The sequence below is a fragment of the Aulonocara sp. 'chitande type north' Nkhata Bay genome, linkage group LG2 (genome assembly GCF_057382095.1).
Source record: "Aulonocara sp. 'chitande type north' Nkhata Bay isolate Kocher_YH1m ecotype deep benthic linkage group LG2, A_spYH_male_GT1.1, whole genome shotgun sequence".
Classification (NCBI taxonomy): domain Eukaryota; kingdom Metazoa; phylum Chordata; class Actinopteri; order Cichliformes; family Cichlidae; genus Aulonocara; species Aulonocara sp. 'chitande type north' Nkhata Bay.
The window spans coordinates 20825614-20836116 of NC_141345.1; the positions used below are offsets into that span (position 1 = coordinate 20825614).

General features: G+C 39.4%; 2 protein-coding genes across 6 annotated transcripts; one reads left to right on the top strand and one right to left on the bottom strand.

Annotated features, from left to right (window-relative positions):
- Nucleotides 1-709: 709 nt before the first annotated feature.
- Nucleotides 710-2782, bottom strand: lsm11 (LSM11, U7 small nuclear RNA associated). Its single transcript, XM_086308484.1, has 4 exons — nucleotides 2265-2782; nucleotides 1676-1815; nucleotides 1518-1601; nucleotides 710-1233 (listed from the first exon to the last, which is right to left on the bottom strand). The coding sequence occupies exons 1-4, from the start codon at nucleotides 2716-2718 to the stop codon at nucleotides 907-909; spliced, it is 1005 nt and encodes a 334-aa protein (XP_086164610.1). The 5' UTR covers nucleotides 2719-2782; the 3' UTR covers nucleotides 710-906.
- On the top strand, nucleotides 2263-10421 carry thg1l (tRNA-histidine guanylyltransferase 1-like). Of its 5 annotated transcripts, none has more exons than XM_086308515.1 (7): nucleotides 2263-2546; nucleotides 3287-3484; nucleotides 3572-3748; nucleotides 3846-4015; nucleotides 4099-4187; nucleotides 5856-5963; nucleotides 7904-10421. In XM_086308515.1, the coding sequence occupies exons 2-7, from the start codon at nucleotides 3297-3299 to the stop codon at nucleotides 8063-8065; spliced, it is 894 nt and encodes a 297-aa protein (XP_086164641.1). In that variant the 5' UTR covers nucleotides 2263-2546; nucleotides 3287-3296; the 3' UTR covers nucleotides 8066-10421. The 5 variants fall into 5 exon arrangements, with proteins under 5 accessions (XP_086164641.1, XP_086164651.1, XP_086164660.1 ...); XM_086308525.1 differs by having other exon boundaries at nucleotides 2266-2546; nucleotides 3371-3484; XM_086308534.1 differs by lacking the exon at nucleotides 2263-2546 and adding an exon at nucleotides 3030-3067 and having other exon boundaries at nucleotides 3371-3484.
- The last annotated feature ends 82 nt before the right edge of the window (nucleotides 10422-10503 follow it).

A 10503-nucleotide genomic window follows, 5' to 3' on the forward strand; every position in this document is an offset into this window, starting at 1 on the left:
TTGTGACAAACACAGCTTGCATTAAACAATTGACCCCATTTTTTCCCTCTCTGGAGAGGCCTTTTAAATGGGCTACACTAATAATATTCTGATACATTATATGAAAAGTAACGTTATATACAGTAAATGAATAAAAGCTCACCTTACTCATAGAACATGCCCCACTTATGACATAAAATATATGGAAAGAGGGTCAGTCTCTAAACAAATTAAGAGATGCTGAAATGCAGAAAGAAATCTGACGCAGACCCAGAAACATTGCAGCGACGGTCGTTCTGTGCCACTCATCATCCAAAACTAACCTCTGTCATTTAAAAAGGAAAAAAAAAATGCAACATCTTTACAACTTCTAAGAGATGCAGTAAATCGTGCTTTTATGGGTAATGTGCCCATTAAAGAGTAAAAGCAATCTAAGACGTCAAGACAAATGACAGCTTTTGAGTGCCATCTGCAATCTCGAGCTTCACAAACTCAATTATTCATAATGCATTTATGAAGTCCGCTGAGACTGCGCTGTCATTCCCATTCAAACTAGCGGGGAAATGCAACATAAAGGGACAAGCTCTTTGAGATGACAATGGCCTGTTCGATGGCTCTGGTGTGTTTATGGTGCCACCTGCTGGGAGACAGCCATTTCACTGGGTTTCCTTTACAGGGTGTCAAATAAACTAAACAGGCAAAAACAAAACACACACAAACACACTTTTCTGTAATTACAACTGGAAAGCTTTTATTTATCAAAAGCAAAATCATTTCTCTGGTGGGCAAAGACAAACCTCCATATCAATATGATATAAATCATCAGTCTGTGATCCATCTGAATCTCTAGAATTTGTCAGTACTAGTTAGCGCAGAATGCTCCAAAAAACCCTGCATTGTTGCCCGGGATCAATGTAAGAGTGAAAATCAGAGCGGCTGGGGGTTAACCAGGATGACATTCTCGCCACGGATGAACAGCTGGTTGATGTGGCGCGTATGGACCTTGCCGTACGTCTTGGTTTCTTTCTTCTGGCGAGCCTGTGGACTTTGGACCACGAGCAGTGTTTTGTTTGCATCCTTTTCGGTTTCAGCAGCTCCTGACAGATCTGAGTCTGCTGTCCTGCTGTCTCCTCTCACACCAACGGCAGGAGAAGAAGAACGACTTTCTGGAGTCTCTTTGGGAGAATCTGCAGGCTGCTTCTTCCCCGACTCAGCACATTCAGAGGTTTCCTGGAGACTTAGCTTCTCAAAAAGCTGCAGATACAAAGATTTGATCATTCTTAAGATTTTCATCCAACTGAACCACATAAAAGCGCTCCGTGTGCTCTATATGTATATGTAAAAAGACCTTTACAATTTAAGCCAGCAATACTACTGTCAGCTTGCTTGCAAGCATTTAATCAGCAAAGCACAGATAGCTGTTATTAGGAAGTAGTCATTAGAAACTAAATGTTTCTAGCTTTCCTTAGAAAATCGAAGGACAAAATTTTACTCGTGTGTGTGTGTATATATATATAGAATGAAAACTCATCCATTACCCGTGTAGTGGTGAGGGCTTTCTCATGATAGAAAGCCTCTCCAAACAGAGGCTCTCTGTACGTTTCATCCACATCCACCATCGCCTGACAGCGAGAGATAACCAACGATTAAGATACGAAATTTGCGTAGTTCAAGAATGCCACATGAGATCACTGACCATGTTCCAGAACTTGTCGAAGGCCACGACAAAGCCAGAGCACACTCCCCTCAGACCTTTGAAAGTCCTGACGTGAACTTTGACTCTTATCCTCTCCTCCACGCAGCGGTACAGCTCCCCCAGAGGACTGCCTTTACACACTGAAAACACAAGACAAGCAGGTCGCACAGCTGCTTCTGCCTATTATGATAAATGATACAGGGAATTCAGCTAAAACTGATGCTTCTTTAAAGTAACAAGTAATGCTAAAATTATGAATAAAATATTTTAAAAATGAAATATATATATGTGTGTGTGTAATGTTGTAATGTGGTTTTCATTTTATTGGGGGCAAAGGGGTTATACGTAAACCACAACTAGGAACCTGCCAACCAAGCCATTCTGCGTCTTTTATTACTCCAGTAGTCCTATTTTACTGGGACATTTTATTTTATTTGTCGGTTTATTTGGGGTAGTCTGTCAGTTCTTAGTGTATTCTAATAAATACAAATATCGTATTCTAGTCCCTCCTAAAGTTTAAAGCGGCTCAGTGAAACTGCCCAGGCGGGACTAGGTCTCCAACACATTACATGATGAGTGTTGAACCTACGGGGCATTCTCGTCAGGACATTTTTCACAGGTTTCTGCCTCCTCTTCCTCCGCGTCGTGCCGCTGCTGCTTTCTCCCTCCTCTGACTCAGATACCGGGTTGTTCACCATGAGTTTCTTCAGCCTCTCGATGCGCTCCAGGTCAACCACGCCTTTCATCGCCTTACGCTGCCTTTTCTCCACGTTCTCCGGTTTAGCTCTCCCGCGGCCGCCCTTCAGAAAGCTCTCGTACTCGGCCACGTTGTTGAAGCACTTGATGTTTGGGATGGGAAGCTGCACTGTCGGTGAGTACAAGGCCAAGAGTGGATCAAATTTATCCGAGCAGACGTCCAGTTTATCTGCGCCATCGTCCTCGGCTTTACTGCCAGCCTCCGGCGCCGAGGCCGGGCTGGAGCAGGGTGCTGACAACGTCTCCTTACTGTCTGAATTTACACTTCTTTTTTCCCTCTCCTCCATGTTCAAAACAACCGAGGAATTCTGGGTATTTTGTCGTGTTTATCAACTGGACTACAAGTCCCATAGCCTCCTAGATGTACAGTATCTAGTTTAGTTTCTATTTAGGCACAAGATGGCGCTAGAAAGCAAATTACTTTCGTAAAATCTTTAAAACTTTAAAAAAAATTCCGCAAAGCATCCAAAAAAATTGAAAATTGAAGCATTATTTTTAAGGTGGCTGAAGAAACGGGAAATTATTTGCGTTTTATTTTAAGTCTACCGTAGCTCCGAAAATTTGTGTTCCGGGTGATTGTAGTTCCTCTACGACACAATTTCTGGGCGGACCGTATACAAACCAACGTGTTTGAATGTGCGGAAGAGAATTATTCTTATTATTTAGATATATTTAGTTTATATATTCTCTAAATAGAGAACTGACATACGTATAACACAGATCATTTTAATAATAACACTTTCCATCATTTGAAGTTATTGAATTTAGTTTTTTATATCATAGTAGTTGTCCGTTTTGACTGAATATTTTCCCACTGTTGACATATAATTTTCGCTCCTTGCGCTTTCTCTTCAGGATCATCCCAATGCTAATTAGTACAGCGAGCAGATTTGGTGTTTCGTGCTGTTCTCTTACACCTTCGGTCCGTCTTTTCTCCAGATCCAGTAACATGGCCAAAAGTAAGTTTGAGTATGTGCGCAACTTCGAAACAGATGACACCTGTCTGCGGAACTGCTACATTGTCGTGAGACTGGATGGTCGCAATTTTCACAAGTGAGTATTCTTCATTTGCGCTAAAACACCAGGAGCTATTTGAATCCAAATTGTTGTTTTGGCGTCTTAATGCATTATGTGTTTCAGGTTTGCAGAGCAGCACAAGTTTGCAAAGCCCAATGACGACAGGGCCTTGGGGCTGATGACAAGGAGTGCACGCTCTGTCATGGAAGAACTGGAGGATATTGTTGTTGCCTATGGCCAAAGTGATGAGTTCAGCTTTGTTTTCAACCGGTCTTCTACCTGGTTCAAAAGAAGAGCCAGGTGCTGATGTTTTACATAATGTTGAATAACATCATTTTCACACAGACATCTTCTAGCATTTTATCTGACTTCATTTTGTCCCCTCTTTTCCTTACAGTAAGCTCATGACCCACGTGGCCTCCCAGTTCTCCTCCTCGTACGTGTTTTACTGGAAGGAGTTTTTTGAGAATCAGCCCCTCCTGTACCCTCCGGGATTTGACGGACGGGTGGTCCTATATCCTAGCAATCGTAACCTTAGAGACTACCTTAGCTGGAGGCAGGCAGACTGTAAGTGCAAATGATGCTCTGAATGGTAAATCACACATTTGGCGTGGTGGAAATATGTCACATTGTGTCTCTGTTTCTTTAAGGTCACATAAATAATTTGTACAACACAGTGTTTTGGATGTTAGTGCAAAGAAAAGGACTCAGCACAACACAGGCAGAGGATCGCTTAAAGGTGAAACACAATTGATTAATGTATTTTTGAGTGTAAACTGGCAGCTGCAAGTGCTTATTAACAGATATAAGTATTTGAAAAAGGTATCATCAAAAAATCATATTAAGGTAATGCCCACATATTTAAGGTTGTAAGCATCGATATGTTAAAGACTGTTGCTTATAGTCAAGGTCATCCACACAGTATTCAAAGTGTACCATGTCCCAAATGACACACTGGCTTCTACCTACCAATAGATTCCAGCAGCATGTTTTGTAGATCCATATCAGCTGATCATGTGTCAGAAAAAAACAACAGTGAATGCTCACATCTCTCAAAATGTGCCATATAAAGGATAATTGATTGCCATACTTGGTGATTTTTTTCTTTCTGGCTACAGATACGTTATGGTAGGTATAAAGCTTTTCAACTACGAGTATCTGGTCTCCTAAACAGCATCAGGAACAAGCTAGTGGCAGTGATGGCTGGTGCTGATATAGTTATGTATTATCTATTACTTGTAAATTAAAAGGTTAATTTAGGGTATTGAATATTGTGAATTAGCCACAGTAAGCAAATCTGCCCTTTTAACATTTCCTAGAAGGAAGGTGAGGTCCCAAAACTATTAGGAAAGGGATTATTTCCATTATTTCCCCACACGCTATAGAAAACTGCCAACCAGAAACAAATAACTCACCAGACCACCAAAAAGCGAGGAAACAGGCGATGAGCCCCCAGTTGGCACAATATGAAAAAGGCATCCCCTTCCCCTGAGTCCCAAGTAGCCATAAGAACAACTTCTTAGTTATGTATTAGTGTTATATTTATTGAACAACAGATTTCCCAAAAATCAGAGTATAAAATGAGTGAGCCAAGACCACAATAACAAACAAGTAGAGCTATCCATCAACACAAACTTACATGACCTGGCAAAAAGTAATAAACCCAAATATATAAGTTTACCTACCCGGACTGTGAAAATGAATAAATTGGTTGATTCGTTAGCTAAGAATGTCTTAATTGTAAAAATTCATCTATCAGTATAATTTCAGTTTAAAAACAAAACAAACATCTTCTCCATTTAATAATATCACTTATATACTTACACAACACTTGGCTTTAGGGGCTGATAAGTTTCAAGGTACTATTTCTGATATTTCATCCGAGTAAACAAAGAGGTTATTTAAAAGATGGAAGCTTTCAGCTACGTCATTGTGAACAATTTATTACTGTGCATTAAAATAGTGTGTATAGGAACAGGTCTGTCACTAGCTATGACAGCTGCTACAGACTGACGCAGCTGTCCTCTGGAAATCACCTCATTCTTGTGGGGGCTGTCTGGAACCAGCTGATGGGTTTTGGGTGGATGTTTAGGCAGCATGAGTTATTTATTTATACCTTATCCAACATTCATGGTTCATAATTCCTACGTAATAATAACAACAACAAATAATAACAAAAAAATGACAGAGTGGTTTACTATTTATTTCTTGTTGATTTTCTTCTAGTTTTAATTCCAAAGTAAAAGAAACAGCCACTATATATAACCAGCGGTTTGGTGGGCGGTGGTGTTCCTGTCATGCTTTTGTTGTAGCTGTTTATAAAACTGTACTATCTAAAGACCATGTGAGGGATTGTGTAGCTACACACCTAAGTTTGGATGTCTCACAGTATTTCTGCCTTTTTCAGGGAACATTGGCTGGAGATAAAAATGAGATCCTCTTCACAGAATTTGGTATCAACTACAACAATGAATCTGCCGTCCACAAGAAAGGTACCACCCTCATCTGGGAAAAGGTGAGGTGCTCAAGAAGGGTTTTAAATCTATTCCCCTATTCCGTGGGCTATCTACTAAACTCAAAGGATAGAAACAAAGTATAGATCCTATCACGCAATTATCAGTCCGATACCGATACAGGCATTTGTGTCAATACTATTGATATTTTGATCAGTCCACCCACCTCCATTCATCAGGTTAGGTATGCCTCTCAGTGAAGTGCAGGGACACGCTGATCCAATCAGTGCGGTACATGTGCAGCCCTGGACATCCATGGCATGAAATCTATTATTGCTTAATCTAATGTGCATGAACGCCACTTGTCCCTGTAAGAAATTGGACTCAGTCTGCATGGGGGTTCAGTACCTAGTTAATATGTCAGAGTTTTTTGTTGGAATTAACCAGACGAATTGCTCCACCTGCGGCAATGCACCAAATTCTGTGTCAAAAAGTTAGGGCAAAACCTTTTAACAGTTTGAGGTGACGTCAGAACCTGTACATAGAAGTTTGTTGTTGTCCAGAAATTGAATCCAAGGTTTAAAAAAATGCCTAAAAACCTGAATTCTTTTAAATAGCCAGCAGGATCAACTCTTGTGCTTGCATAAATCAATTCCCTTGTTATGAGGTTTCTCATTCACATCACGTAGACATTGCTTAAGATTTGTCTGCCATATTGGACCAGTAGGGAAACATGTGTATTCTTCTACTGGTTGGCAGTGGAGTACCTGGAGGTTGCTGGATCTTCCTTGGTGAAATATTTGCAAAGAAGATGCTGCACCCAAAAGCTCATAGTGATTGCTTTGGTTGCTAGCAGGTTTCCAAGGTTGCCTGCGGTTCTTCCTGTTTGTCCACAAGCTTTTGCTAACTACTAGCGTAACAGTAATAACTTGAGAAAGTGTGACGCAAATTGGATAGGGGGAAGATTAGCCTTCAAAGTAAAAGTCGCACCTTTTGAAACTTTGAAAGTCCTACCTTAACATAACACATTGTTTTATTTATTTTTTTAAGTTATTCCCAAATTTCCTGTGAAATAGATGTTAAAGCAGGGTATGCATTTTAGAATGGCTGCCTTATGGTTGATAGATTGCTATTGTATGGTGCAACATCAGTTTTCTTCTCCGTCACATCCACCCCTCGCTAGTTAGATCAGGATTTATAACACCAGTCAAAATGCCTCTCTCTCAAACTCAAAACAGTAGTCCACAAACCAGTGGGCCATGGGTGTGACCATATTTATATAGTCTGTGGTTGTTTTTGCATGTTTAAGCACACTAACGGCTCGCTTTTTCAAATGGTGTCTGTTTTTCTTCTTGTTAGAAGCAGTGAAGTCTGAGATTGAAACATTAAAATCACCACACTGCCTTTTTTCCCCTTTATTGGTATTTCTGTTGTTGTACATGAAAGAGAAATGTCAGCAGCTGCATACACTTTTTTTATTGCACATGACCTCACATTGTGGATGGAGTGTAAGAGAAAAGAGTTCTGCCACTAACATAGCAAGAAGCCATTTTTAGAAATTTCCTTTTCATGTAATAGTAGCAATTCCTTTAATAGGACATTTATTTATGCAGTTAGATGCTCCTTGGTTGTGAAAGGGAAATTTAAACTCACACAAAAACAAAGAAAAGGAAAGAAGAGATTTTCATAGGATCAAATGTATAAATAAATAACAAAGTATAAATCACTGTAATGTGTAGTGTGTCAGGCTGCCACTTGCTGTGGCACTGGATGTAGTCCTGACACTAACTGCAGGAAACGCTGGTTTCATAGAAATTTAAGTTAGGTTGCATCACACTGCACCAGCTCCTCTGAGGGTTTTTTTTTAAATGCACTCAAAACCAAATCCCACAAAATAATTTTACAGGGTTTAGGTACCGGACTGATTGATTATGTACTGCTTATCTATTCTCCAAATGTTGAACTACTTATATTAATCAATTTTCTCATTTGTCTTATCTAGCGAGATGAGACTGTCATTAAACGCACAAAGCTGCCAAATGGGGAGGAAAAGGACATGCCCGTCACACGTAGCAGGAGGAGGGTAGAGGCCTACCATTGTGACCTTATAGGAGAGCAGTTCTGGGAGGAGCACCCAGACATCCTGGAGGATGACAACTGCTAACCGAACCTTTCCTGTTGAAGGAGAACAACTCTGAACGCATCTGACCTCGGAGGTGGTCGGAAGCGGACCCTTTTAAGCAGCCACTCCAGAGCTACAGCTTTATATTGACTTTGTGTCAAATGACATGTTACCCATGAAGATCCAATGTATTCTTACTTTCATATATAAAAATGTTCCTAATATGTTGGAACTTCCCTTCTTTGACTGCATAATGATGTCTGTCATGTTTAAAGAAAAGCAGATGTGAGTGTTTTAATAGTGTGATATCTATTTACTCCTGCATGTGGCTCTCCTAAGGTTGCCTTTCCTAAAATATGCCCTCATCTGATACCATGAATGACATTTAGAATACTACCAACACTTGATCTTTCAGTACGTTTGACATATTTTCTCTTGGCCTCCTGCTCTTATTACTCAGGGGTATTCAGCATGTGTCAAATCTATTTTACCTTAAAATTCTAATCCTTGAGTTTTAATACTACTTCTGCAAAGCATTCCCTTGCAGTGTCCAGTAAGAAAAGAAATAAGCAGAGTAAAGCAGAAATCAATACCTTGACAGGAACTCACGGCCTTGTCTTGAAGCCAGCTTACCATTTAGAGACGTGAATGGGCTGCACTGTCATCGGAGCTAAGAATACCTCACACACCCTGCATACACTTTATCCTTGACATGTGCGCTGTGGGGTAGTTATCATCACACTTATAAATGACCGGCTCAGTATGAATGGCTGCTGGAAGCCTAAACTAGTAGGAGCCTACTGTATGTTGTTACTTTAGGTGGACTCGGTTGCAGTTGATATTTTTGGTTCTGTGACCTTGTTAAAAGCATTTAGCTGTACTGTATTTTATGTAATTAGAATTTAACTTTCTAAGCACAGATGTGGAGCAAATTCTAATACGGAGGCCTTTTTGTTTCAAATATACAGCGGTCATTATCTAGAATGACTTCATGAACAATTATATACAGATACAGTTATATAGTAATTAAAATATCAGCATATACTATATTATACTGTATGTTACTTTAATAACATATATAATCTGCCTGCCTGAGTCATTGGCAAACAGTCCGTCCAGTGGTTCAGCGTGTGGCCTAGAAAGTTCAGATAGCAGAACATGTTAGAACAAGTGGTGCAGTTATTTAAAGACAGCATATGCAATGCCAAACATTTACTCGCAGGTCTACTAAGTTAGACAATAAATTCAGGAGTGACCTAAATTGTAAGCTTGTGTTTATTTGGGGTTTTTTTTTTGGTTAGTCCTTCAGTTCTGATAAGGTTACTAAGCTACTGGTAAAATGGCCAGATGGTGTGTGATAACGCCAACTAAATTTAAAACACAGTCATTAGGTCATTTAAAAAGGAAAACACACACAGCCACTGGACCCATGTGGGTATTTTATGGCATTTTTCAAAAGGTCTAGTAGCTCATTGTCCAGACTATCCTTTACTTATAACACTGAAAGCTTTTTTTTTAATTAACTGAAAAACAAAAGAAATTTCTGTATTGCATAGTGAAAAAAATCTAACTTTTGTCATTTAATGGTTTATTTATTACCTAATTACTTTGGTGTAGTATGAATGGTAATCAGAGAGGTCTTCATTAGTAGGAAAAGCTGTAAAACTTATGAAAATACAGTTAAAAGTTCAAAATTTATACCCTCCTTTACATTTTCCAAAGCAGTCCAGAGATTCTGGTCCCCGGGCCTTACATTTGACAGCCCTGTTGTAGACAGTAGCTTTTAATCTTTAGCAGCTGTCAAAAAGCTTTACATTTGAAACTAACATGACTCTGCAGATGTCCTAGTGATGTCATCAGGAATGTCTTAAATTGGAGTCTAAGTACATTACCAATTTTAATTATTTCATAATAATTGTTCATAATTATTCTAAATAATTATGAAAAACATATATAGCACAGCTAATGTACACTTATCTTTTCATTTATATATTTTCAATGTATAACATGAATGCAACAGTCCATTGTCTAGCCTATGGTGGCATTAAAGGTCCATAACTTGTTCTGAGAGACACTGCAATGGATAAGCATGTTATAAAAAGAGAACAACAGAAAGCCTCCATTAAAAATTGTTTTGGTGGAAAAGAAAGTGAGAAATGAAAATAGTAGTCAAATAATGGGAAGTACATTCTTATTAATGTCTTTTGTCCTGTCTTCCTCCTTTTACCTTTAACTGGTGGCGCAGATGGCTGGCGTGGTTCTGGTAAAGGTTTCTTCGTGTTAAAATGAAGTTTTTCCTTCCCACCGTCGCCAAGTGCTTACTCGTAGGGGTCGTCTGATTGTCGGGGTCTTTTCTGTACTATTTTAGGGTAACCTTACAATATAAGTGTTATTGTGATTTGGGGCTATATAAATCAAACAGAGTTGAATTAAACATGATCTGGTATTTCTGTCAGTTTTGCCACGGCTTTGTCTTTCAA

What these genes read in the sequence shown, in the direction of transcription:
- lsm11 (XM_086308484.1), bottom strand. Translation starts at nt 2,718, where the DNA reads ATGGAGGAGAGGGAAAAAAGAAGTGTAAATTCAGACAGTAAGGAGACG. An exon ending in TGTCCTGACGAGAATGCCCC is followed by an intron (nt 1,816 to 2,264) that starts GTAGGTTCAACA and finishes TTGTGTTTTCAG; the next exon opens with TGTGTAAAGGCAGTCCTCTG. An exon ending in TCGACAAGTTCTGGAACATG is followed by an intron (nt 1,602 to 1,675) that starts GTCAGTGATCTC and finishes TCTCGCTGTCAG; the next exon opens with GCGATGGTGGATGTGGATGA.
- thg1l (XM_086308498.1), top strand. An exon ending in TGGTTCAAAAGAAGAGCCAG is followed by an intron (nt 3,749 to 3,845) that starts GTGCTGATGTTT and finishes TTTTCCTTACAG; the next exon opens with TAAGCTCATGACCCACGTGG. An exon ending in AGGCAGAGGATCGCTTAAAG is followed by an intron (nt 4,188 to 5,855) that starts GTGAAACACAAT and finishes TGCCTTTTTCAG; the next exon opens with GGAACATTGGCTGGAGATAA.